Genomic DNA, 27,996 nt, shown 5'->3' with positions numbered 1-27,996 from the left:
ATAGAGTCATCTGGGGAAATCACAGGGTAAGTGATAATGGGGCAGTGGCTGCTGAGACTTACCTTCTTACTGGCTGAGGTTCTGTTCTGAAACACCGGATTTGGGGTGGGAATCCTCTTCTGTGCAGATGAATAACTGGCTTGGAAGACCCTGATTGGAGTGTTTCTCAGAACCCCAATAGAACAGATACTGTTCAGCACTACCAGGGTTGTGGTAGCTGTGGACACTCAGTGAAATCTTAGACTTGACAGTTCTTAGAGAAGGGTCATGTAGACAGGGCTGTTGCCTGGAAAGTCCTCTGACCACTCAGTGACCACTCATTTCTTTTGTTGTCAGCCTCTCCCTATCTTCTTTCTTTTTTGACAAGTCCTTGCTGTGTCACCCAAGCTGGAGTACGGTGGTGGTCATCACCACAGCCTCAAACTCCTGGGCTCAAGTGATCTTCCTGCCTTGGCCTTTTGAGTAGCTGGAACTCTGCAGGTGTGCACCACCACACACCCCGGTAATTTATTTATAGTATTTTAGAAGCAGCGTTTTGCCATGTTGTGCAGACTGCTCTTGAATTCCTGGCATCAAGCTATCTCAGCCTCCCAAAGTGCTGGGATTATAGGCAAGAGCACCTAGCCCCTGAGTTCTTATAATGACTCACAAGGTCTTATGTGATCATGTTGCCTTCCTTTCGCTCTCTGGCCTTATCTTTTTTTTTTTTTTTGGGACAGAGTCTCGCTTTGTTGCCCAGGCTGCAGTCACTGCAATCTTCACCTCCCGGGTTCAAGTGATTCTCCTGTCTCAGCCTCCCGAGTAGCTGAGATTACAGGCACATCTGTCTTTCAAGTATCTTTTTCCTGATTGCAACCCCGATTCTCAGCACCCTTTTCATCTTGCTTTTCCTCAATTACCCTTACCAGCAACTGACACATCGTTTGTTGTACTTGCTTATTTGGCATTTATGTATCCACAGCGCCTGGAATACATCCTGTAACGTGGAAGGTGTTCGATCTATAGGGTTTTGTCGAATGAATGAATGAATGAAGTCGACCAGTGCACAGGTAGTACAGTGGCGCAATGATAGCTCTCTGCAGCCTCCAACTCCTGGGCTCCAAAGATCCCCGGGCTCTGCCCACCCCTCCCCACAGCCACTACTGGGCAGAGGCTAGCAAAGCGGCGGCTCAAGGGGTAGGGAGAGACGAGCTGAGGCCCCAGATCAGCGGCCGCGGGCAAGGTCGCCCAGCGGGCACTCGGCCTGGGTGTCGGGGCGGCGGGGAGGGGCGGGGCCGGGGCTCGGGGGCGGGGCCGCGGCCGGGCCCTGCGCCTGCGCCATAAAGGCTGCTGTGCTCCCCCGCGCCCCACTAGCTGCGCGTTGCCGGCGCTCCTTCCTACTCTTCGCGAGTCTCAGCCCGCGTACCTTCTAGTTCCACTATGGCCGCTCTCACCCGGGACCCCCAGTTCCAGAAACTGCAGCAATGGTACCGGGAGCACGGCTCCGAGCTCAATCTGCGCCGCCTCTTCGATGCCGACAAGGAGCGCTTCAACCATTTCAGGTGTGGGCTGGCCGGAGGCTGGGGCTGCCACGCGAGGCGACCGGAGCCCGGCTCGCGGAGCTGGGGCCTGGAGGCGGGAGCAGCGGTTCTCAGGGACCCCCGCCTCCCACCTCCAGGCCATGGACGGGGACCCAGGCCGAGGCCGCACTTTGTCCTTGGCGTCTCCTTGGAGCGCGTTCCTGGGGGCTTGCGGCCTTGCCGGGGGTCTTGGCGCCGGGGCTGCTTCGTCACGAGGAAAAACGGGCCCTCCATGGGGACATTTCCCTCCCCTTCCCCACCCCGTGCAGCCCCGGCCATTAGAGTAGGGGCTCCTTTCGCATTTGTGAGGAGAGGCCCTGGCTGACGCAGCAAGCGGGAAAGGGCTGTCTCCTTCCATCCGCTCCTGGCCACATGGGCTTAGGACCTTCTGCAGGGCGGCCAGCCGGGGTGTGGGGGGCGGGTTGAGGGAGCCGGGTGGAAGGGTGGAGACGCTGGGCGTGATTCCTGCAGAAGGGACCTGTGCACGACCCGGGAAGTGGGAAGGAGCGTTGGAGGAAATCATGGGCGGGGTGGGGCCCAGCGAGCTCTGATCTCTGATGCTGGTGGAGAGGGGCAGGAGTGATTGTGACTCCGGACTAGACGTCCCGATGGCCAACCCTGTCATTTGGATGGGTGCCTGAGTAACTTGAGGCAGAGAGTGGAAGCCCTGGGAGGGGGCGATCGCTCCCTTCAGGCCGGTCTCCTCACCCAGGGTCTGCCTGCATCTAGGGTGTGTGAGGATGGCTTCTTTCTCGGTCCTGCTATTGTAGATAAGCCCTGTGGGCTCGCAGGTGACAGACACCACTGTTGTGTTGGGTGGCCGTGGCCCTTGTGGGGCGTGTCTCGGGGAAGATGTTTGTTTTGGGAGCAGCTCCTGCTCAGGGTGCGGCTCCCCGCTAGGGAGACCAGGGTGTGGTCAGTAGCATCTGCATCCTTCTGCAGCTTGACCCTCAACACCAACCATGGGCATATCCTGGTGGATTACTCCAAGAACCTGGTGACGGAGGACGTGATGCGGTTGCTGGTGGACCTGGTAATGTTCTGCTTGGGGAGGCGTAACTGGTAACCCACAGAGTGGTGGGCGAGCTGGGCTCCTGGGAGCCCCTGGGCCCTTGAGTGTCTTGAGTATTTCCTCTTACTGGACCTCGGTGATCGCCTCTGTGCTGGTGAGGCACCTGTCCCTGGCTTAAGTTCTAAGCAGCATCCCAGTGTCTGATGTCTGAGCAGACCCTTCCCAGACAGTGAGAGAGGGAACTAGGCAGCAGCCATCTGTCTGTCTCATTGGGGACAGCACCAAGCCTTGTGCTCAGAGGCTGACACTTGGGGTGGCCAGTGTGGGTGGGACCAGGCCTCAGTATTGCCTCTTCCTAGGCCAAGTCCAGGGGCGTGGAGGCTGCCCGGGAGCGGATGTTCAATGGTGAGAAGATCAACTACACCGAGGTAAGCAGGCTCCACATACCCTTTGGGCCTCTTCCTTCCCTTTGGGGTTTATCCGACTGTTAGCCGAATCACCCTGTGTCTTCACCCCTTCTCTTGGGCAATGCTTTTGCTTAATGTGGGGCCTGAAGGGCTTTTTCCTCCTACTGTAGCAGGGCTTTGGGGTTTGTCTTCCACAAGATTGGCTGTCTAGGTTTGGTGAGCCTCTTGGAATGGTTCCCAGGTCTGCCTGGTAGGAGCACATCTCAGACCCAGAGGGAGAGTTTCTCAAGACTTGCTCAGGCATTTTCTTTCTTTCTTTTTTTTTTTTTTTTTTTTAAATGAAGACAGGGTTTCACCATGTTGGTCAGGCTGGTCTTGAACTCCCGACCTCAGGTGATCCTCCGGCCTTGGCCTCCAAAGTGCTTGGATTACAGGCGTGAGCCACCGCCTGGCCTTGCTCAGACATTTTCTTGGAGAAGTGAACTCTCATATATCCTCTCTGCAAGTTTTTGTAGCGACAAGTAGAACCTTAGGTCACTAAAGACTTCTGCCTACTCAAGCAGTAGCAGTCAGTAGGAAGCAGTGGTGAGGCTAGGCCTGGGGACCCCTGTTCCTGACTCAGTACGGGAGCCAAGCCTGGAGGTATAATAGACACTGAGCACCCAGACTCTGTCCTCATTGTGTCATTATCCTCTTCTTTTTTTTTTTTTTTTTGCCTGGGAGACAGAGTTTCACTCCTGTTACCCAGGCTGGAGTGCAATGGCGCGATCTCGGCTCACCGCAACCTCCGCCTCCCGGGTTCAGGCAATTCTCCTGCCCCAGCCTCCTGAGTCGCTGGGATTACAGGCACGTGCCACCATGCCCGGCTAATTTTTGTATTTTTAGTAGAGACAGGGTTTCACCATGTTGACCAGGATGGTCTCGATCTCTTGACCTCGTGATCCACCTGCCTCGGCCTCCCAAAGTGCTGGGATTACAGGCTTGAGCCACCACGCCCAGCCCTATCCTCTTCTTACATGTGAGGAATCCGAGGTTCAGAGGTCACATCACTTATCTAAGATGTCATCACTGTAAGAGGCAGAGTGGAGATTCACATTCAACCTGTCTTGCATTGCAGAGAGAGGATCCAGTCAAGGAAGGCTTTCTGGAGGGGTGCATTCGCCTGTGAAAAGTGGGGCAGAAGTGGAATTGGCAGGGTGAGGGTGGGGTGGCATGAAGCCCTCCACCTTAGCAAGCCTCTCACTGGGTTGAAATCCTGAGACGATCCTTTGCCTGCCCACCTGGGGTCTTTAGACCTTCCCTCAAGGACTCTTCTTCAGGCTGTTTCACTCACGTGGCCGTGTCACACCTGGCACCAGTCACAGACTTCAAGTCTGGTTCAGTTCCTGGCAGTTGGTAGTTACCGGGCTGCTTGGTGAGGGAAGCTTGAGTTGCATGCCTTGTTGCAAATCCAAGAAGCTGAGGACACTGCCCAGAAGGTGCCAGCAGACACCATATGGACACACTCTGGGAGGATTAGGTTACTTGAGACTTCATGAGCGCTCATCCTCTGAAAGCATTTACTTATTTATTTATTTATTTTGAGATGAAGTCTCACTCTGTCGCCCAGGCTGGAGTACAGTGGTGCGATCTCGGCTCACTGCAACCTCTGTCTGCCGGGTTCAAGCCATTCTCCTGCCTTAGCCTCCTGAGTGTCTGGAACTACAGGTGTGTGCCATGCCACCTGGCTAATTTTTGTATTTTTAGTAGAGACAGGGTTTCACCATGTTGGCCAGGCTGTCTCGAACTCCTGACCTCAAGGTGATCCACTTACCTTGGCTTCCCACAGTTCTGGGCTTACAGGTATGAGCCTTGGCACCCGGCCTCTGAAAGTATTTATTGCTTGTTTCTGACACGTGTTGTCCCCATTATCTGCCTTTGCTCACTATTCTTTTCCCTCGCTCTTCATGCCCTGAGCACCTATGGCGGGCCCTTGGGGCCTGTCCTAGGCATATGCGGGTCCCCTGCCCCACCTCCTCCTGTCTGCAGCACATAAGTCCTTGGGGAGCTCCTGCCTCTGTAATCATACAGTCGGTTCTTGGAACAAGATCACGGGGCTAACAGAGATCTCAGGGCCTACCTGTCTAGTGGATAGAGGGCCGAGCTATCATCCAAGCTGGAAGCACGGCTGCCCTGGGGGACTGTCTTCACACCCTGACCCCCATCCCCAGGGTCGAGCCGTGCTGCACGTGGCCCTGCGGAACCGGTCAAACACACCCATCCTGGTAGATGGCAAGGATGTGATGCCAGAGGTCAACAAGGTTCTGGACAAGATGAAGTCTTTCTGCCAGGTAAGTGGCTGCTGGGGTGGACTCACCCTTGGCCATATGTGTGAGTATTTGGGAATCTGGCAGCCCTGAGGGGCGGCTCTTCCCCTCTTCTTGGAAGCAGGACTCAGGCTCTTACTGCAGCTTAAGGGAGGGGTTGCCTGTGTGATCACTGATGGGTCTCTGCTGAGGCCTCCCACAGTGCTAGAATTACAGCTGTGAGCCAGTGCCCTGTCAGAAGGAGCCTTTTCTAACCTCTTTTGTCATACATCCTTATCGCCCAGTCTAGAAACAAATAAAACATTGTAAAATTTCCTCAACCCTGGCGGGGCATACTGGCTCACGCCTGTAATCCCAGAACTTTGGGAGGCCGAGGTGGGTGGATCACTTGAAGTCAGGAGTTCAAGACCAGCCTGGCCATCATGGTGAAACCACATTTCTACTAAAAATACAAAAATTAACCAGGTGTGGTGACATGTGCCTGTAATCACAGCTACTTGGGAGGCTAAGACAGAAGAATCACTTGAACCTGGAAGGCAGAGGTTGCAGTGAGCCGAGACTCAGTTAACCCATCTAACCCTCCAGAAGCAGCCTTTGTAAAGTTTCCTGTAGCCAGGTGCAGCAGCTCATACCTCTAGTTCTACCTATTCAGCTGTTTGTGGGAGGATAGCTTGAGCCTGGAAAGTTGAGGCTGCAGTGAGCCATGGTGACACCACTGCACTCCGGCTTGGGCAACAGATTTTCTGTGAAGTCTTCCAGAAAGTTCCTGTGCATGTACACATCTGTCATCTCCTCTTTGAAGCATGTACACACTTGCACATGCACAGGATGTTTTTTCCCTGCACCTCTGCAGCTTATTTACACCTGGAACTGTGTGAGCAGTGTCCCTGTGTCAGTGACAGTGTGTGTAACATGCCTCCTTTTCCTTGTGTAGGGTGGTAGGGGTTGCCTCAGAGATCAGGTAAGTTTCCCCATGTCAAGCACTTTGCCTCAGTGTCTATCCTAGGGGTGATTCTGCAAGGGTGAGTTGGCAGACATCCTCAAGTCTAGAGAGCGAGGGTGATGCCGGTGTGTCTGTGTGGACTGCGCATGCTCTGAGGGTGATCATCTGAGCTCTTGTCAGCTGTGATCATTTGCTGCTTGTCCTAAGTGGCCACTACATGTGTCTGGTCAAAGTCTGGTTACCTTGGCCAAGAGCTACTTTCTGACCTGAAAAGGTGCTGGGCCCGGTGGCTTATGCCTATAATCCCAGCACTCTGGGAGGCCAAGACAGGCGGATCATTTGAGGTCAGGAGTTCAAGACCAGCCTGACCAACATGGTGAAATTCTGTCTCTACTAAAAATACAAAAAAATTAGCCAGACATAGTGGCGAGCACCTGTAGCTACTGGGGAGGCTGAGGCAGGAGAATTGATTAAACCCAGGAGGCAGAGGTTGCAGTGAGTCAAGATCATGCTACTGCACTCTAGCCTGGGCAATAGAGTGGACCCCGTCTCCAAAAAAAAAAAAAAAAAAAGAAAAACCATCTCTGCAAAAAATAAATAAATTAGCCAGGCATGGTGATGTATGTCTGTAGTCTCAGCTACCTGGGAGGCTGAAGTAGAATTACTTGAGCCCAGGAGATTGAGGCTGCAATGAGCCTAGACTGCACCACTGTCCTTCATCCTGGATGACAGAGTGAGATGCTGTCTTAAAAAAAAAAAAAGGACCTGACAAGATGCCAGAAGCGAGGAGAGATCTTAGCATCAGTCCTAAAGTCTTGGCAGCCATGTGGGTGGGTCTTCCCAGGGCAAGGAAGTTGTGGGGTCCTGATGGGAGTCTGGATTTCCAGAATGCTGCTTAGGGTGGTCAGTCCATGTGATGGACTTTAGGTGTGTGGCAGGGCCTTTCCAGCCATCTGCTGTGAGTGGCAGAGCTGATGTGCATCAAAAGCCTAGTGCTGTGTAATCGCTGTGGGTGTACTCAGCCATGCCACATGGTGAGGGTGGCACTGCACCGTCTGGGGTGCTGTTTCCAGGGAAGCTCTCCCTTAAAGCTGGCCACTAGAGTACCTGACTCAGGCTGATGGAGTATTTAGAGTTCAAAGAAAGTTGCTGAACGGCAGCAATTCCCTGGTGAGGAACATTCCACGTGGCCGTGCTCTCCAGTTTTCTAAGATTTGGTGAAGATGTTCACTGTGACCTGGATTGTAGTAGCAAAACCTGAACCCAATCTGTACCCATTTATCAGGGGACTTACTAAGTAGACTCAGCGTATATTCATATACTGTCATCCTGGGCACCGTTAGGAATTAGGGAGCTACAGTTGGATTAGCCTGCTAGGCCGTTCAGGATGGACTGGGAATTTGAAAAAGGAAGTTGCAGAATTGGTGGGTATGGTAAAGCCTGATTTGGTCAAATGAAGGCTGGCTGTAATTGTATTAAAGATAGACATTTTCCCTCTGGGATGCTTCATTATAGCAAACTTTTAACAGTCGGGGAAGGAGACTTGCTTTTTTTTTTTTTTTTCCCGCTCTGTTGCCCTGGCTGGAGTGCAATAACGAGTTCTCAGCTCACTGCAACCTCTGCCTCCCGGGTTCAAGTGATTCTCCTACCTCAGCCTCCCGGGTTCAAGTGATTCTCCTACCTCAGCCTCCCAGGTTCAAGCGATTCTCCTACCGCAGCCTCCCAGGTAGCTGGGATTATAGGCGCACGTCACCATGCTCGGCTAATTTTTGTGTTTTTAGTAGTGATGGGGTTTTGCCATGTTGGCCAGGCTGGTCTCTAACTCCTGACCTCCGGTGATCCATCCACCTTGGCCTCCCCGAGTGCTGGGCTTTACAGGCATGAGCCACCATGCCCAGCTGGGACTTGCGTTTTCTAACCTCTTGTCATATGCCTGTGAGGGAGGGTTGAGCAACTTATTTATTTTTTTCTGTATTGATGGAAATTTTCCCATGGCAGTTTATTTAAAGAAAAAGTAGGGCCAGCCACAGTTGCTCACATGTGTAATCCCAGTACTTTGGGAGGCTGAGGCAAGAGGATTGCTTGAAGCCAGGAGTGTAAGATCAGCCTGGGAAACAACAAGACCCTGCCTTTAAAAAAATTTTTAAATGTCGGGGGCAGTGGGTCACACATGTAATCCCAGCACTTTGGGAGGCCGAGGTAGGCAGATCACTTGAGGTCAGGAGTTAGAGACCAGCCTGGCCAATGTGGTGAAATTCCATCTCTACTAAAACTACAAAAAACATTAGCTGGGCTTGGTGGCGGCTACTTGGAGAACAGGAGTTCGAGACCAGCCTGGCCTTGAATTAATTCCAGCTACTTGGGAGACTGAGGGAGGAAAATCACTTGAACCCAGGAGGTAGAGGCTACATTGAGCCAAGATGGCACCACTGTACTCCAGCCTGGGTGACAGAGAGAGGCTTCATCTCAAAAAAAAAATAATAATAATTTATAGGGGGGCATGGTGGTGCACACCGGTAGTCCCAGTTACTTGGGAGGCTGAGGCAGGAGAATTGCTTGAACCTGGAAGGCAGAGGTTTCAGTAAGCTGCACTCCAGCTTGGGTGACAGAGCAAGACTCCATCTCAAAAATATACAAATAATAAAAAGAAAATAATATTGCTGGATCTTGTTTGTGTATACTAATTTTCTATTGATGTGTGGGAAATTATTCCAGTATTTAACAACTAGAAACAATAATCACCATCTCTTTAGGTTGGGAATTTGCAGCGGCTGTGTTTGGTGGTAGTGGGTCAGAGCTAAGGTTGCAGTCAAGATGTTGGCTAAGGATGTGGTCAGTTGAAGTCTTAATGGGGGCTAGAGGTCTGCTTTGGAGATGACTCACTAGCAGATGTAGCTTTGGTAGGCAAAGACAGTTCGAGTGTCCTCATGACAAGACAGCTTATTTCTCCCAGAGTGAGTGATCCAGTAGAGCACAAGGGAGATGCCTGGAGGTCTTTTGTGACCTAATGTCACACCGCAACCTCCGCCTCCTGGGTTCAAGCAGTTCTCCTGCCTCAGCCTCCCGAGTAGCTGGGACTACAGGCACGCACCACTATGCCCAGCTAATTTTTGTATTTTTAGTAGAGACGGGGTTTCACCATGTTGACCAGGATGGTCTCGATCTCTTGACCTCATGATCCACCCGTCTCGGCCTCCCAAAGTGCTGGGATTATAGGCGTGAGCCACCGCGCCTGGCCTCTTTTTTCTTTTTTTTTTTTTTTTTTGTGATGGAGTTTTACTCTTGTTGCCCAGGCTGAATACCGTGGTGCGATCTTGGCTAACTGCAACCTCTACATCCTAGGCTCAAGAGATTCTCCTGTCTCAACACCCAGAGTAGCTGGGACTACAGGTGCCTGCCACCATGCCGCCTATTTTTTGTATTTTTTTTAGTAGAGATGGGGTTTTACCATGTTGACCAGGCTGGTCTCGAACTCCTGTTCTCAAGTGACCTGCCTGCCTCGGCTTCACAAAATGCTGAGACTACAGGGTGAGTCACCGTGCCTGGCTACACTCTTTCATTTCTGTAATACCCTGTTGGTTGTACAGCTCAGCTCAGGTCATCATGGGAAGGGACTGCAACAGTGTGTTAATGCCAGGAGGCAAGGACCACTGGTAACCATCTTAGTAGAAGATGGGTGGCTATCATAGTCCTGCTTCTGGCTCGTAGTGGTTGCATTTCTTCCACATCAAATACCTCACTCACTTCCTCCTAAGTCCGTATCCTGTTATAGTATCAGAAGTCTAGAACATCATCTTGTCGAGTGCGGGTGTAGTGGTACCTACATTTCTATCAGTACAACTCAAGTACAGTTCCTTTCAATCTGAAGACATGCAAATTTAAAAAGACAAGTTATTTACCCCTCACACACCCAACATACAATGGTGAGGTGGGCATAGGATGACTGGTATGTATGGGATAACTTCTTTTCTTTTTCTTTTTCTTTCTTTTTTTTTTTTTTTTTTTTTTTTTGAGACGGAGTTTCGCTCTCGTTACCCAGGCTGGAGTGCAATGGCACGATCTCGGCTCACCGCAACCTCCGCCTCCTGGGTTCAGGCAATTCCCCTGCCTCAGCCTCCTGAGTAGCTGGGATTACAGGCACGCACCACCATGCCCAGCTAATTTTTTGTATTTTTAGTAGAGACAGGGTTTCACCATGTTGACCAGGATGGTCTCGATCTCTTGACCTCGTGATCCACCCGCCTCGGCCTCCCAAAGTGCTGGGATTACAGGCTTGAGCCACCGCGCCCGGCCCTTCTTTTGTTTTTTATTTGAGACAGGATCTTGCTCTGTTACCTAGGCTGGAATGCAGTGGTAAAATCACCCGCTCACTGCAGCCTTGAGCTCCTGGGCTCAAGAAATCCCCCACCTCAACCTTCTGAGTTGCTGGGACTACAAGCAAATGTCACCTCACCATGCCTGGCTAATTTATTTTTTGTAGAGACAAGGTCTTGCTATGTTGCCTAGGCTAGTTTCAAACTCCTGGGTTCCAGTGATCCTGCTGGGATTATAGGCATAAGCCACTGTACCCAGCCTGCATATTTAGGTTTTCATTATGCCCACACTGTAGTTCTGGTACGAAAATCTGTTTTAGTTACCTATCACTGTATAACAAATGACATCAGAACTTGGCTTCAAACAACCGTAAACTTTTTTTTCTTTGAGATCGAGTCTCGCTCTGTTGCCCAGGCTGGAGTGCGGTGGTGTGATCTTGGCTCACTGCAACCGCTGCCTCCTGGGTTCAAGCAGCTCTGCCTCAGCCTCCCGAGTAGCTGGGATTACAGGTGCACACCACTACGCCCAGCTAATTTTTTTTTTTTTTCAGCAGAGACAGAGTTTCACCATGTCAGACTGATCTTGAACTCCTGACCTTGTGATCACCCTCCTTGCCCTGCCTAAAGTTTTGAGATTACAGGCGTGAGCCACCGTGCCCAGCCTAGCAGTAAACTTCTGTTACTTCCCACAGTGTCTGTGGGTCAGAAGTTTGGGAGTGGCTTACCTGGTTGGTCTTGGTTTGGGGATCTCTCATGAGGCTGTAGTCAAGATGTTGGCCAGCGCCCCAGATATCAGAAGGTTTAATAGGTTTGGAGAACCCCCCTCTAAGGTGTCCCATACACAGCGAGTTGGCTGTGACTGTTGCAAGAAGGCCTCAGTTCCCTGCAGTGTGGGCTTTATAGAACTCTTAGGGTCTTTACAGCAAGATAGATAGCTTCTCCAGAAGCGAGTCATCCAAGAGAATAAAGCAGAAACTGCAAGCTCTCTGAACTCACTTCCGAAGTCACATTTCACCCCTTTCACAGTATCCTGATTGGTGCACAGGCCAGCCCTCCCAGCATAGGTGGGAGCTATGCAGGGACATGAGCTCCAGGAAGCAAGGATCACTGGTATCTGATTGGAGATTGGGTGTGGGTCTGATATTCCTTTCCCCGGCAGAGCCCCGTCACAGTTTCAGCATTTCACATCTCTTGGTCTCTGGCAAAGTAGTTTCTGCTGAGTTATCCCTGGTTTTGCAAATTCTGACAGTGTCACTGTGAGGTAGGGATGTCTCCTCACTGTTGTAACCAGGAAACAGTCTAGTTGGTGGTAAGTGTGCATGGTGGCTCAACCCTGTAATCCCAACACTGTGGGAGGTCAAGATGGGAGGATTACTTGAGGCCGGGAGTTAGAGAACAGGCTGGGCAACATATCAAGACCCCGTCTCTACAGGAAAATAAAATAGGCTGGGCACGGCGGCTCATCTGTAATCCAAGCACTTTGGGAGGCCTAGGCGGTGGATCACCTGAGGTCAGGAGTTTGCGACCAGCCTGGCCAACATGGTGAAACCCCGTCTCTACTAAAAATACTAACAATTAGCCGGGCGTAGTGACGGGCACCTGTAATCCCAGCTACTTGGGAAGCTGAGGCAGGAGAATCTCTTGAACCTGGGAGATGGAGGTTGCAGTGAGCTGAGATTGTGCCATTGCACTCCAGCCTGGGAGACAGAGTGAGACTATATCTAAAAAAAAAAAAAAAAAAAAATTGGCTAAGGCAGGGCGTTTTGTTTGGTTTTGGAGTTAGAGTCTTGCTCTGTCACGTAGTCTAGAGTGCAGTGTGGTGATCTTAGCTTGCTGCAACTTCAACTTCCTGGCCTCAAGCAATCCTCCTGTCTCAGCCTTGAGCCACCCTTCCTGGCCCATAAGGCACAGTTTTTTGTTTGTTTGTTTGTTTTTGTTTGTTTGTTTGTTTGTTTTTGAGATGGAGTTTCGCTCTTGTTACCCAGGCTGGAGTGCAATGGCGCAATCTCGGCTCACCGCAACCTCCGCCTCCTGCGTTCAGGCAATTCTCCTGCCTCAGCCTCCTGAGTAGCTGGGACTACAGGCACACGCCACCATGCCCAGCTAATTTTTTGTAGTTTTAGTAGAGACGGGGCTTCACCATGTTGACCAGGATGGTCTTGATCTCTTGACCTCGTGATCCACCCGCCTCAGCCTCCCAAAGTGCTGGGATTACAGGCCTGAGGCACCGCGCCCGGCCAGGCACAGTTTTAAAAATAAATAAATAGTGATGCGCTAGGGCTCACGCCTGTAATCCCAGCACTTTGGAAGGTTGAGGTGGCCAGATCACTTGAGGACAGTAAATCGAGACCAGCCTGGTCAACGTGGTGAAACCTCATCTCCACTAAAAATACAAAAAAATTAGCCAGGCATGGTGGTGGCTCAGGTCTATAGTCCCAGCTACTCAGGAGACAGAAGTACAAGAATTGTTAGAACCCAGGAAATGGAGACCCTGTCTAAAATAAATAAATATTTTAAATTATAAGCAAAAAAAATACAGGCACCTGCGACAGCCTGAAATCTGGGTCTGAGGCACCAGGACATGGCAGCAGTAGTGATGTTTTTGAGCAGCGGCTTACGCTTGGGGGTTTGGGCTGATGGCATCTCACCCCCCTCCCCCCGTGCCAGCGTGTCCGGAGTGGTGACTGGAAGGGGTACACGGGCAAGACCATCACGGACGTCATCAACATTGGCATTGGTGGCTCTGACCTGGTAAGGAGAAAACTGCCTTAGGGTAGGGTGGGAGTCTGGGCACTATTGGTCCCACTCGGGGCCTTACTTTCTCCAGGGATGGGACCTGGCTGTCCCCACTTTTCATAGGCCCTGAATTCTTATTCTCTGATGCTGTGTCTCCCCACCAGGGGCCCCTCATGGTGACTGAAGCCCTTAAGCCATACTCTTCAGGAGGTCCCCGCGTCTGGTATGTCTCCAACATTGATGGAACTCACATTGCCAAAACCCTGGCCCAGCTGAACCCCGAGTCCTCCCTGTTCATCATCGCCTCCAAGGTATGAGTGCCAAAAACTGCCCAGCCCCTGGCCCTGTATGTGTTGGGGCAGAGAGGGATGGCTGTCTTGCCATCCCCCTGGCCATTGGTCCCTCTTGGCTGGTTCCAAGTGAACCATCGTTTGTGGATTGGGTCAGTACAGCTGTCCTAGATTGTTTTCGTGCCTGGCAGCAAACAAGGTTGACTGATAAAAGCCTGAACACATCAGTTTAAACCCCTGTGTCCTGACCATACCCGCTCGCCTTGTAGGACCTCCCCTCAGCCTGGAACTGCTCACCACTTTCTCACAAACCTGTCCTTTATGCCAGCTCTTTTCTTTATTATTTTTATTTTTTGGAAGAGTCTGGCTCTGTTGCCTAGGCTGGAGTGTAGTGACACCATGTCGGATCACTCCAATCTTTGTTTCCCAGGTTTCAAGCGATTCTCCTGCCTCAGTCTCCCGAGTAGCTGGGACTACAGGTGCCTGCCACCATGCCTAGCTAATTTTTGTTTTTGTTTTTGTTTTGATGGGGTTTCACCATGTTGGCCATGCAGGCCTTGAACTCCTAACCACAGGTGATCCACCTGCTTTTGACATCCCAGAGTGCTGGGATTACAGGCTTGAGCTACCATGCCTGGCCATGCTTGCTCCTTTCTGATCCCAGAGCCATGCCCTGATAATAGAGGGGTTTTGTTTGTGTCATTTATGCTCTCTTTACTCACATGAATGCACGTAAAATATGAAGAATTCCATCTGAATTCTGAGATCCCTTCCAGCCTGGGCTGAAGAGAGCCTCAGGCTGACTGCAACCGCTCCAGGGAGAAGCTGTGGCTTTTGACCTGCAGCCTTGTGGGGAGGGGGTGTTTATGAATCCCCCTCCTCTGATTGTAAAGAGCTGGAATCTCAGAAGATTATGTGGTGTCACTGTCGCTGACTGGCAAATACTGCTCCCTGTGACAACTGGGCATTGCCTCGGCCCCTGCTGCTCAGCCCTGGCTCAAGGCTGCGCCCACCCCTGAGCTCAGGCGCCCACTGTTGTTCTCTTTGGTTGCAGACCTTTACCACCCAGGAGACCATCACGAATGCAGAGACGGCAAAGGAGTGGTTTCTCCAGGTGGCCAAGGATGTGAGTGGTCTATGAGGCCTCCTTTGTGGTTGATCTGTGGGCTGGAAAGAACAGGGTGGGCCCCTGCGTGACCAAGCCTGGCCCTGTTTCTCCTGGAGATGGAAGTGGAAGGTGGCCTTGCCAGTGCCTGCCTTTGCTAGTTGAGATGATTGTTCAGCTTGGCTTTGCTAGACCCAGCCTTGCAGATGTGACAGAACCTGCTCTGGCTGGCTAAGAGCCCTCTCATGGCCCGTTCTTTCTCTAAGGTTCCTTGGTGCTGCAGGAACTCTTGGCCACACCTATTTTATAGGGGAGGGACCTCCCTGCCCCCCATATATTTGTAAAATGGGATGAGCAGGTAGCCTGTGACCCTTCTGCTTTCTTGACCTTGATGTGGGCCGCCTCCAACAGTCTCAGAACCAAGGACCGGGAATCTCAGTCCCACACAGGGCCTTGGTTCCTCTAGGGATGGGGAGTGACTACTCTTGGTCTCCCTGGGCTGGGTTTGGTAACTTGGCTCTTTGTCTCTTGTAGCCTTCTGCAGTGGCGAAGCACTTTGTTGCCCTGTCTACCAACACAGTAAGTGCCCCCGTGATCCCCTGTACTGTTTCCTGGAAGGGCCCAGCAGATCTAGGTCATGGCCTCTCAGAGACACGATTCATGGGTCTGGGGGATCTTTGGCTGATGGTATGGAAAAGTTGGTTGCCTGTGGTCTGCAAGCCGTCCTTGCCTTTTCCACATTCACCCATTCAACCTCTGCTGCCTTGAAGAGAGAGGCTTGCAGTCAGTGGGATCACAATAACCCCTTCTTCCATCTCAGGCCTGACTGATACTCAGAACCCTCCATACACATGACCTTCCTTGGCCTCTGTGCCCAGCATCTTCCCAAATGGGACAGGCTGGGTAGGGGTAGAGGATGCATTCCATTTTTCACATAAGGACGTAAAGCCTCAATGAAGGGAGTTGACATTTTGCCCCCTACTTAGTGATTGTGTGTGTGTGTGTGTGTGTGTGTGTGTGTGTGTGTGTGTGTGTGTGTTTTGAGACAGAGTCTTGCTCTGTCACTCAGGCTGGAGTGCAATGGTGTGATCTTGGGTCACTGCAACCTCGGCCTCCCGGGTTCAAGTGATTCTCCTGATTCAGCCTCCCGAGTAGCTGGGATTACAGGTGTGCACCACCATGCCTGGCTAATTTTTGTATTTTTAGTAGAGATAGGGTTTCACCACATTGACCAGGCTGGTTTCGAACTCCTGACCTCAAGCGATCTGCCCGCCTTGGCCTCCCAAAGTCCTGGGATTACAGGTGTGACCCACTGTGCCCTGTTTTTTGGGACAAAGTCTCAATTTGTCACTCAGGCTGGAGTGCAGTGGTGTGATCTTGATTCACTGCAACCTATGCTTCCTAGGTTAAAGCAATTTTCATGCCTCAGTCTCCTGAATAGCTGGGATTGCAGGCATCCACCACTATGTCCAGCTAATTTTTGTATTTTTGGTAGAGATGGGATTTTGTCATGGTGGCCAGGATGGTCTCGAATTCCTGACCTCAAGTGATCTGCCCACCTTGACCTCCCAAAATGTTGGGATTACAGGTGTGAGCCACTGCACCCAGCCCACTTAGTGATTGTATGAGTAGGTGATGCCAGGATTAGAACCTGGGTCACCTGCCTCCCAGTTCTGCCTGACCACGAGGTTTTGCAGGCTCAGCAGGGCAGGGCAGAGTGAGGGATGCTTCAGGAATGACAGCAGCAGTTAGCCAGTGGGCACTGTGTTGTATTGAGCTGGGGACCACATCCACGTCTACTCCCTGCCACTCCCTCCACCGTCACTCCCACCTCTGCCTGTAGTGCTCTCCCACCCACAGCAGGATACTGTAAGGCTGGCTAACCATAGCGTGGTTGCCTGCCTCCCACTGACTGATCAGTAGGGCGTCTCCTCCTGTGGGGAGTAGATAAGGGGTTGCTGGCCTTGTCTCCCCTGAGGACCAGAATACTTGATGGGTCCTCAAAGCTTCCTCCCAGACATGGGAAGGGCTGGGTGGCTCTCCAGCCTGTGTGTGATAGCCTGGCCTGGTAGGTGGCCCCTGCTCGTACTCGGGTCCCAGTCCTAGCTTTGGTTCCCACATGTCCTGAGGGGTCATGCTCTGGTGTCCCAGACAGGCCCGGGTGAGAGCTATTGCAGGATACTTGTGTGGGCCAGGTTCTTACGCAGGGTTATAGCCACCCTCAGCAGGGGGCTTTGCAGGTGCAGTGTCACAGGCGTGCTGGTCATGGACTGACCTGGTGTCCAGCTTGGGGCGGGTAGATTCTGGGCCCCGCCCTTGACTCAGAGGCTGCTCCAGCCCTGCCCCATCCCTGGCTCTGGAGAAAGTGAAGCTCGGCTCACAGAGCACAGCTCCCTGCCTCCCGGAGCTCCTGTTCCCATCCCGCTAGCAAATGGTTCCTTTCATTTCTCTCCCTTTGTTTTTTTATTTAGGCCAAAGTGAAGGAGTTTGGAATTGACCCTCAAAACATGTTCGAGTTCTGGGATGTAAGTACAGGCACTTCTGCACTGGGTGAATTAAGTGTCCTTTCCAAGTCATGGCTGTTGAGGGGCCCCTGAGGTCAGGTCGGTGTTTATTGAGTACTTGCTGCTTACCCAGCTTGGAGAAAGGTAGAGAGGCCCTCAGAGAGGCTTGGAGGGCAAGAGCAACCCAGGCAGGACGAGGGCTCTACTTCCACCTGAGGGCAGGCTAAGCTTGCAGGGCCAGGTGACACTCCCTTGGGTACCTGCCTGCAACACCCTCTGTGGGGTAACCCGAGTCCCCCTTACCCCGTCCCACAGAGCTGAGGTTGTGAGTTATTCTCAGTGATGACCTTTGTCTGAATGGCAGCCACCATCTGTAAAGGCCAAGGGGCAGGGTGAGGCATGAGGTGTGACTGGGAAGCCCTGGAAAGGAGTAACAGGAGCTGCAGGAGGAGCTGGGGGGTGGTGGAGAGGAGGTGCCAGGGTAGGGCAGCTTGCAGAGCAAACCCTGCCTCAAATGACAGAGCTGCAGACCCCTCTGCTGGAGCCAAGCAGTGAGCTGCAGCTTTCCTTGTGCACTTGCCCGAGCTCAGCAGTGGTGTGAGGAGGGCTCTGGCTTTGAAGCCTGGGGTGCAGGGGTGCAGTGGAGGGTGTGGTGCGGGCGCTGTGAATGCAGTGGGCATGGCTGGGCTTAGGTGCAGTGCTCTAACGCTGTGGCAGGTGCAGCAGACAGGGTGTTGCCCATTTGGTGGTTTTTTCCCCCTGGGGCTATTTCCAGGCATTTGGACCAGAGGCCCTTTGCTTGGTGATGGCATCTACAGACGTAACCTAATTCCTTTGAAGGTTCTACAGGCCTTTTACTACTGGGGGTCTGGAAGAGAATGAAGCCCTAATGCCTTAAGCCATCCACTGTGTATAATGAGTTAACTTCTTTCTAGAATGGGAGTAGTTATATACCATCCTTGGAAGAATTGACAAGAGTCACCCAAGTCATTTTCTGCATCCTGTGGCTCAGATGTGGAACCCCAGTCAAGAGAGACTGTGCAGCTTCTAATAAATGTTGCATGCCTGATAATGGAGGGCAGGCACCTTCCACCTCCTCTTGGGATCTGGAGCCTGAGCAGGTGGTGGGCAGGGATGTGTGGGTGCCATTGCCAGCCAAGGAGCCACGCAGAACGGGGGTGTCCTTGCCTGTCACCACCCAACGTGCAGAGATGAGTTAGAGTGTGGCTTAAGGAGAGGATGGGTCTGGCCTCCCAGGTAAGGTCTAGGAATGATAGTTAGGCACAGGAACATGGGGCCGGGGTGGCTGGTGAGACCTAAGTAGAGGCCTCCTGGGCCAGGCTAGACAGACTGCAGGGGCAGGAGGAGGGACCTGCCTGAGTCTCTAGAGTGTATCCTGCTGAGTCAAGAAGGTGATGTCTGAAGAAGCCAGGGATAGAAGCAGGTGAAGTTCCTAGAGATGGGGTCTTGGGTGAGCTAAAGGCATCAGCTCAGGCCTAAGGATGCAGTGCCAGTTCTTGGATAAGATTAAAAGAGTCCTGTCTGGTAGGGGTATGTAGAAGTGGTGGCTTTTGGTCTGCCAGGGCCAGTCTTGGGGCAGTCCTGGGTGTTGGAATCAAGCAGGGGTGTGGTGGGAAACTGTGGGGTCCCTCAGGTCTCAGCCAGAGCCAGCGCACGCTGCAGGGCCAGTTTTGGCTGGTGAGGCTGGAAGAGGAGCCAGAGCAGGTCCAGGTGAGTTCTGAGAAGTCAGGACAAGGAGAGGGAGCCGTGGGTCTGTGAATTCTGGAGGAGATGCAGGTATTTAGAGTTGGTTCTGTTAGGTGAGGTCTGAGGAGTCAAAGCTGGGTACATATGTCAGCCGGGCTCTGTGGGAGGCAGTGTAGACCTATGGCATGGGACAGGTATGCACATTGGGATCTCTGGCCATTCTGAAAAGTGAGGATCAGGTAGTGGGTAGCTGATTGCTCAGGGGTAGTTAGAACTCAGGATATGGCGCACACAGGTCAGCACCTGGTTCTCAGCATCCTGACTGGGTGTGATGGGCAGAGCTCAGGGCATCAGAGTATCTGTGACGGAAATCCAAGTCTGTGGCATCCGGGTCTGCAAAGCCCAGATAAGGGAGAGGTAGGAATATACCTGGTGATACGAGGCGAGGACAGGGCAGCTAGGGCAGGCGAGGCAGGCAGGTGGCCTTGAGGAGATGTGCTGGAAGGTGTGGTCTGAGTGGTTCAGGGTGGGTAGAGGTCCAGAGAACTGCGTCTGCAGGGCAGACGTCTGAGGCTGAGCCAGTCAGATAGTGTTTGCCAACACTGGGCTCTCACCAGTCTCCCTCAGGCTGAGGTCAGCAGGCAGGGATCTGTCACGTGTGAGGGAAGTGTCTGTTCAGGTTAGGTGTGTATAGTCCAGCCTTTCAGAACCGTGTCTGTCTGAGGTCCCAGGAGCTGAAATCAGACAGGTGTGTATGACTGGATTTCTAGGAGAGGTAGGCAGAACTAGACTAGTCCGGTAAGGACATTGGAGCTAAAGATAGACAGGTTGAGCTGGGCGTGACAAGTGAGGGCTGAAAACCCATGATCGGGTCTAGATTGGAGCTCTGTCCTCGGGCGATGTCTGAGCAGCTCTGGTGGGTGAACCTGGGTCCCCTGGGAAGAGACGGAAAAGCTGGAGTCAGACAAAGCGATGGCGAACAGCATCCGTCTGAAAGGTGGATAAAGCCTGGGTCTGGTCCGGGTATGTAGACAGGTCTAGCACGTGAGGTTTCAGGGGTTAAGGTGAGACATGGGTATGTATTTTTGGGTCTCACAGGTAAGGTCTGAGCTGCTGAGGTCAGGCCCTGGTTTGTACCCCAAGTCTAAGAAGCTGTGTTAAGCATGGTGGGTAGAATTTGTTGGGTTTTGGGAGGGGCAAGCAGAGGTAGGTGGACCGGAATAGCCATGGTCAAGCTAATTAAACCATCCTGCAGTCGAGTTCAGGCACAGGTATAGAGAGTGGATCTGTCAGGTGAGGCCCAAGGAGCCAAGGTTAGGTTCATCTAGAAAGACCTAGATGTGGTAGACGACCTTTGAGGATGTGAATTAAAGGCAGGTGGTTAGAGCCAGTTCTCTCAGGAAGATCTGAGGAACTGGGATCTGGCACAGTAAGCAGGTCTGGATTTCCCAGGTGATGTCAAGACGGTGTGTAGGCCGGGTACGGTGACTCAAACGCTTGTAATTCCAGCACTTTGGGATGCCGAGGCAGGCAGATCACTTGAGGTCAGGAGTTCGAGACCAGCCTGGCCAGCATGGCAAAACCCCATCTCTACTAAAAATACAAAAAGTAGCCAGACGTGATACACGCTTACAGACCTAGCTACTTGGGAGGCTAGGGCACTAGATTTGCTTGAACTGGGGAGGCAGAATGAGCCAAGATCACGCCCCTGCACTCCAGCCTGGGTGACAGAGCAAGACTCTAGCTCAAAAAAAAAGGTAGGGGGCAGTGCCGAGTGGGTAGCTCATGCCTGTAATCCCAGCACTTTGGAAGGCCGAGGTGGGCGAATCATCTGAGGTCAGAAGTTCGAGACCAGCCTGGCCAACACGGTGAAACCCTGTGTCTATTAAAAAAATAAATTAGCTGGGTGGTGTGTGCCTGTAATCCCAGCTACTTAGGAGATGGAGGCAGGAGAATCGCTTGAGCCCGGGAGGCAGAGGTTGCAGTGAGCTTAGATTGCAGCACTGCACTCCAGTTTGGGCAATAAGAATGAAACTTCGTCTCAAAAAAAAAAAAATAGATGGGTAGGTAGAAGTTCATCTCCTAGGTGAGGTTGAGGAGGTGTGGCCAGGCACGGGTATGTAGAATTGAGTTTCTTGGGTGAGGTCTGTGGAGCCTGGCCCAGGTTTATCTCTTTGGGTATATCAGATCTGAAGAACGGGAGTTAAACATAGGTGTTTAGAGCAGGATTTGGTAGGTAAGGTCTTTGGAGCCAGGATCAGGGCAGCTTCACAAAGCTGGATGTGTTCATGAGACCTAAAAAGTCATGGTCAAGCCCAGGTAAGAAGAACCAAGTGTGTTGGCTGAGGTATGAGCAGCTGAGGTGCTCCGGAACCCTCATCACATGCAGGTAGGGGATGCTCATTCTCCAGGTACAAGCCCGGGAGCCAGCATTAAGCACAGGTGGGCAGACCTGGCCCGCCAGGTATGATCTGAAGAGCCAACATCAGGCTCAGGTAGGTAGAGCTGGCATGCCAGGTATACTCTGAAGAACCAGGGTCAAACACAGGCAGTTAGAGATAGTCTTTCAGGTGTGGTGTAAGGCGCCAAGGTCAAGTACAGTTAGGTAGAGCTGGCCTACTGGGTGTGGTTTGAGGAACCAGGGTAAGCTCAGGTAGGTAGAGATAACCTTTCAGGTGTGGTTTGAGGAGCCAGGGTGTGCACAGGTAGGCAAAGTTGGCCCACCAGGTGTGGTCTGAGGAGCCAAGGTCAGGCTCAGGTAGGTAGAGCTGTCTGTCAGGTATGGTCTGAAGAGCGAGGATCAAGCACAGGTAGGTAATCTGGGTCACTAGGTGTAGCCTGAGTACCCAGGGTCAAGCACAGGTAGGTAGAGATGAGCTTCCAGGTGTGTTCTGAGGAGCCAGTGTCAAGCACAGGTATGCAGAGCTGTTCTACCATGTATTGTCTGAGGAGCCACGGTCAGGCAGGTAGACAGAACTGGTCTTCCAGGAGTAGTCTTTTGAAGGAAAGCTGAGGAGTTAAGAGTTGAATGCAGGTAGATGGAGTTGGCTCTTTCAGAAGTTGGATTCAGGCATAGAAATGTGCCCCTGGGTCTTTGAGATGAAGCCTGAAGAACCAAGAGTTGAGGCTAGGTGGGTAGAGTCACCTCACAGGTCAAGCCCGTAGCATAGGGGTCTCTATAGGCAGGCAGAACACTGGGTTTCCTAGGAGGTCTGTGGCCCCTAAGTTAGATGTGAGTAGGCGGATGTATCTCTCTCAAGCAAGGACTTTGGAGCTAGAGGGACGTACACCTGGGGTCTTGCAGATGAAATCATTGGTGCATGATTCTGGCTCAGTTGTGCTGACCCAGTCTTAGGCCTGTGGACAATGGGTTAGTCACAAGTTGGTGGAACTGCAGATCTCAGCTGGGGCCTGTAGAACACAGGTATGCAGAGATGTTCCATTTGATGAGGTCTGACGCTCCTCAGTGAGCTCATTGGTGCTGACAAAAAGCAGAGATTGACAGCATTGGATCTGTCTGTTAGACATGCAAAGCCAAGCCAGACATGGGATGTGGACTGCCAAGGCCAGGCTCACCTAAATAGAGCTGATCCTGGGCACCTGTAAGGAATCTGAGTTGGGCTCAGGCAAGGGAACCTGAGTATGTCAGTCAAGGTGTGAGGGGTCAGATTATCTGTTCCATCAGCTGAGATGTCTGGAACCTATCTTTGACAGATGTGTAACTCTGTAGCCTGAGGCACTGGAGTTGGACACAAATAGGCAGAACGGGGTCTCCCAAGTGAAGCCATTGCATCCATGCTCAGTGCTGGTATATTTACCTGGTATTGTCAGTGAGTCTGTGGATCCAGGCTCAGTGCTGGTATGTTTACCTGATTATGCCAGTGAATGTGGATACAGGCTCAGTGCTGGTATATTAACCTGGTGTTGTCAGTGAGTCTGTGGATCCAGGCTCAATGCTGGTATGTTGACCTGACATTGTCAGTGAGTCTGTGGATCCGGGCTCAGTTTCACAGAGATTGTACACACATGGTCTTAGGTAGGTTCTTGACACCTGGGATCAAGCATAAAAGTACTGCTGGGCTTGTTAGGTGAAGTGGGTGGGGGTCTAGCCCAGGAATGCATAATTGGTGTGGCTGGCCAGGCTTGGAGAAGGTGAGTCAGACACAGGTGGGACCTTTGGTGGTAGGGTCAGACACAATTAGGTGAGTAGTGTGGGCTCCTATATCAAGGGAAAGCCATAGTCATTGTAGGTGTTTGTACCTGGGTGTGCCTGGTGATGTCTGCAGAGCCTTAAGGATCAGGTGAGGCAGGTATCTGTTCTCAGCACCCTGGTCAGGTATGATAGCGCTCAGGGTATTGCACAGGCCTGAAGATCTGTGTCGTCAGTCCATGGTATTGGCCTGCATCCAAGGTGGCATTGTGTTCCAGATGATGTAGGGTCTGAGTTAAAAGTGAGGAAAGTTGCCAGATGGGGTGGCTCACACCTGTAATCCCAGCTACTCAGTAGGCTGAGGCAGGAGAATCGCTTGAACCTGGGAAGTAGAGATTGCAGTGAGCTGAGATCATGCCACCGCACTCAAGCCTGGGCAATACAGTGAGAGACCCTGTCTCTTAAAAAAAAAAAAAAAAAAAAAAAAAAGTGAGGAAAAAGTAGATGATGGTTAGATAAGGTGAGGTCTGGGGGACTGGGGCAGGTGAGGCACAGATGTTGAACTGACTGAGGAGCTGTGTCTATAATGTGTGGAACCAGACGCCACTGCACTTAAAGGTGAGGTCTAGAGACACATGTCTGCAGGTTGAGGGTTCAGAGGCTCAAGTCAGACACTGCTTGGCATTGCCGGGCTCTTGCAAAACTGAAATCTGAGGACCTTTTCTCAGCCAAGGTGAGCAGCCTGGACTCTTGTCACCCAGAGGGCTGGCTGTGTGCTGAGGTTTAGTTTCTAGAGTTGAGTCCGGGCTGGATGTGGTGGCTCATGCCTGTAATCCCAGAGCTTCAAGAGGCTGAGATAGGAGGACCACTTGAGGCCAGGTGTTCAAAACCTGCCTGGGCAATAGAGCAAGACCCCATCTCTACCAAAAAATTTTAAAAATAGCAAAGCATGGTGGTATGTCCCTGTAGTCCTAGCTACTGGGGAGGGAGGATCACGTGAGCCCAAGAGTGGGTGACAGAGCAAGACTCTGTCTCTTAAAAAAAAAAAAAGAACTGAATCTGTTAGGTCAGTTGTAAGAGCTTATGTCAAGCATGTTATATTCTGTGGGACTGCATCTGTCAGGTAAGCTTCCTGGAAACTCAGTCTTTCCAAGTGAGTGGATCCACCTGTCATCTCATTGCCTAAGCCAGAAACCTCTCAGCCACACTGGAGAGCTCCCAGAATCAGTCCTCTGCACTCCCCAGTCCATCTCCAGGGCTCCAAAGTGGCTTGTTTGCTTCTGCCCTCACCTTAGCCACAGACTGTTCTCAGTCCTCCCGCCGTGCATCTCAGCTTCCACCCTGCAGTCCTCACCCCTTCCTTTATCCTCTGGATGGTGTTGTGCTTCCCCCTGCCTCAGTGGGCTTCCAGGAGAGAATTAACCCTCCCTTCCCAAGGCGTCTACTGGATGTAATAAATGGGCACCTATCCTTCATGTCTACAAGGTTATTAGTCTTGGACCATCCTTGGGAGAACTGAGAAGTCAAGTCGCTCAGATCATTTTCTGTGGGGCTTAATTCTCTCACCCTTGAGACAGGCTGCTCTGACCACAGGACCTTTGCATGTGCTGTTCTGGCTGCTGGAATGCTTCTCCTTCAGTGCTTCCCTGGGTCATGCCTGTTCCTTCTTGAGATCAAGGCTCAAGCACCCCTCAGGTTCCTTTTATAAGTACTATGTTCCATTTCTCCTGAGCACTTGTTTCTCAGTTCCACATTTACTGGCATGATTATTTTCATGTACATCTCTCCCCAAATTCTGCATCCATTGCCTGTGCTAGAAATGTGGGAGGTGCTCCATAAAAACAGCTGTTAGGAAGACGTCCATGAAGTTCTGAGGATTCTGATGGCACCAAGTAGAGCCTGCGGGTGTGGCTTGAGAAGGTGCAGTGTGAACAGTAGGCCTAGGTGTGTCTTGGGGCTGAGAAGATCAGTCAAGCCCAGGCATGACCCATTGGGCCTGTCACTGTCCCGGAGTTGGGCTGAGGCACAGGTCTGAGGTTCTGGATCTGTCCGTATCACCTGAGAAGTTGGGAATGGGCACAGGTACAAAGTGATGAGTCTTCATTGTCCAACAAAGAATGTCTGGCACAGGTATGAGGATCTGGGTCTGTCAGTATCTGAGGATGTGGGGCCTGGCACAAGCATGAGGCTCTGGGCCACTGGTGAAGCACGTGGACTGGGGAACAGAAATGTAGCTGTGGGTTTTTAATATCTGAGGAGGCCTGCCAAGAGCAGCTGAGAGCTGCTGGGTCTGTCATTGTCCAAGGAAGCATACCTGAGCACAGGTATGAGACTCAGAAGGTGGGTCCTGGCACTGCTACAGGGCTCTTGGTCTGCCAGTGTCTAAGGAAGTAGGGTCTGGTACAGGTATATGGTGCTGGAAGAGGTATCCAAGGAGGTAGGCTAAGCACAGGTATGACATCTGGGTCTTCCAGTATGTGGGGAGGTAGGATCTGGTACAACTATGAGGCCCTGGGTCTGCCAGTGTCTGAGGAGGTAACAGCAGGTACAGGTATGAGGATCTAGGTCTTCCCGTGTCTGAGAAGGTAGCACCTGGCACAGGTATGAGGATCTAGGTCTTCCCGTGTCTGAGGTGGTAGCACCTGGCACAGGTATGAGGATCTAGGTCTTCCCGTGTCTGAGGAGGTAGCACCTGGCACAGGTATGAGGATCTAGGTCTTCCCGTGTCTGAGGAGGTAGCACCTGGCACAGGTATGAGGATCTAGGTCTTCCCGTGTCTGAGGACGTAGCACCTGGCACAGGTATGAGGATCTAGGTCTTCTCGTGTCTGAAGAGGTAGCACCTGGCACAGGTATGAGGATCTAGGTCTTCTCGTGTCTGAAGAGGTAGCACCTGGCACAGATATGAGGATCTAGGTCTTCTCGTGTCTGAGGTGGTAGCACCTGGTACAGGTATGAGGATCTAGGTCTTCCCGTGTCTGAGAAGGTAGCACCTGGCACAGGTATGAGGATCTGGGTCTTCCCGTGTCTGAGAAGGTAGCACCTGGTACAGATAAGAGGATCTGGGTCTTCCAGTGTTTAAGGAGGTGAGGTTGGTCTCAGGTGTGAGGCCCTAGAGCTTTCAGTGCCTGAGGAGGTAGCATCTGGCACAGGTATGAAGTCCTGAGTCTTCGAGTGCCTGGAGGGGTAAGGCTGGGTACAGGTATGAGAATCTGGGTCTGTCAATATCTGAGGAGGTGGGATTGTTCCTGGTGTGAGGATCTGGGTCTGTCCATGTCTGAGGAGTTACCATCAGATACAGAAATGAGGATCTGGGTCTGTCAATATCTGAGGATCTGGTACAGGTGTGAGGATCTGGGTCTGTCCATGACTGAGGAGTTACCATCTGATACAGGAATGAGGATCTGGGTCTGTCAGTATCTGAGAATCTGGTACAGGTGTGGGGATCTGGGTCTGTCCATGTCTGAGGAGTTACCATCTGATACAGGAATGAGGATCTGGGTCTGTCAGTATCTGGATCTGGTACAGGTGTGAGGATCTGGGTCTGTCCATGTCTAAGGAGGTAAGATCTGTTAACAGGTATGAGGATATGGGTCTGTCCATGTCTGAGGAGGTGGGAATTTGGTACATGTATGAGGATCTGGGTCTGTCAGTATTGTAGGAGGTAGGATTTGGTACAGACGTGAGGATCTGGGTCTTCAGTTGTCTGAGGGGGTGGCATTTGACACAGGCAAGAGAATCTGGATCTTCTAGTGTCTGGGGAGACAGGATCTGGTATTAAGTATGAGAATCTGGGTCTCTCAGTGGCTCAGGAGGTGGGATCTGGCATAAGCATGAGGATCTGGGTCTGTCAATGTCTGAGGAGGTAGGATCTGGCTCTGGTCAGAAGATCTGGGACTCAATTTCTCAGAAGGTAGGATCTGGTACAGGTATGAAGATCTGCGTCTGTCCATGTCTAAGGTGATAGGATCTGGTGGAGGTATGAGGATCTGGGTCTGTCAATTTATGAGGAGGTAGGATCTGGCTCCGGTAAGATCTGGGACTGTCAATTTCTGAGGAGGTAGGATCTGGTACAGGTATGAGGATCTGGGTCTGTCAGTATCTGAGGAGGTAGGACCTGGTGCAGGTATAAGGATCTGGGTCTGTTAAGATCTGAGGAGGTAAGATCTGGGACAGTATTAAGGATCTGGGAATCTCCATGTCTGAGAAGGTAGGATCTGGTATACATATAAGGATGAAGGAGGTAGGAACTGGTGCAGGTATAAGGATCTGGGTCGATCAATATCTGAGGAGGTGTGATCTGGCCTTGGTATGATGATCTGTGTCTTTCAATGTCCTAGGTGGTAGGATCTGGCCCTGGTATGAGGGTCTGAGTCTGTCAATATCTGAAGAGGTAGGAATCTGGTACAGATATGAGGATCTGCGTCTGTCAGTGTGTGAGAGGTAGGACCTGGCTCTGATATGAGGATCTGTGTGGGTCTGTCAATGTCTGAGGAAGTAGGAATCGTACAAGTTAAGAGGATCTGGGTCTATCTATGTCTGAGGAGGTAGAATGCGCCATGAGTATGAAGATCTGAGTCTGTCCACGTCTGCAGAGGTAGGATCTGGTGCAGGTATAAGGATCTGGATCTTACAGTGTCTGAGAAGGTAGCATCTGGCCTTGGTATGAGGATCTGGGTCTTTCAACGTCTGATGAGGTAGGATCTGGCATGAGTATGAAGATCTGAGTCTGTCCATGTCTGCGGAGGTAGGATCTGGTGCAGGTACAAGGATCTGGATCTTACAATGTCTGAGAAGGTAGGATCTGGCCTTGGTATGAGGATCTGGGTCTGTAAATGTCTGAGGAGGTAGGAATCTGGTACAGGTATGAGGATCTGTGTCTGTCAATGTCTGAGGAGGTAGGAATCTGGTACAGGTAGAGGATCTGGGTCTCTCCATGTCTGAGGAGGTAGGATCTGGTACAGG

General features: G+C 51.8%; 1 protein-coding gene across 2 annotated transcripts in view; it reads left to right on the top strand.

Moving 5' to 3' along the window:
- The first annotated feature begins 461 nt into the window (after positions 1-461).
- GPI (glucose-6-phosphate isomerase) overlaps positions 462-27,996 on the top strand; it is a 41,193-nt gene continuing 13,658 nt past the window's right edge. The window contains exons 1-9 of one of the 2 annotated variants that reach the window (XM_032249102.1): positions 462-480; positions 2,502-2,592; positions 2,931-2,999; positions 5,189-5,308; positions 13,208-13,291; positions 13,441-13,587; positions 14,621-14,692; positions 15,206-15,250; positions 17,143-17,196. In XM_032249102.1, the coding sequence (XP_032104993.1) occupies positions 2,572-2,592; positions 2,931-2,999; positions 5,189-5,308; positions 13,208-13,291; positions 13,441-13,587; positions 14,621-14,692; positions 15,206-15,250; positions 17,143-17,196 (612 nt within the window). In that variant the 5' untranslated portion in view covers positions 462-480; positions 2,502-2,571. Of the gene's footprint in view, positions 481-1,187; positions 1,542-2,501; positions 2,593-2,930; positions 3,000-5,188; positions 5,309-13,207; positions 13,292-13,440; positions 13,588-14,620; positions 14,693-15,205; positions 15,251-17,142; positions 17,197-27,996 lie in introns of those variants that run through there. The other variant, XM_032249100.1, reaches the window with a different exon arrangement.

Source organism: Sapajus apella, unplaced genomic scaffold, assembly GCF_009761245.1.
Source record: "Sapajus apella isolate SASKATOON/1434 unplaced genomic scaffold, GSC_monkey_1.0 scaffold68, whole genome shotgun sequence".
Taxonomy (NCBI): Eukaryota; Metazoa; Chordata; class Mammalia; order Primates; family Cebidae; genus Sapajus; species Sapajus apella.
The sequence above is the reverse complement of the archived record's forward strand: the minus strand, read 5'-3'. Positions and strand labels throughout refer to the sequence as shown.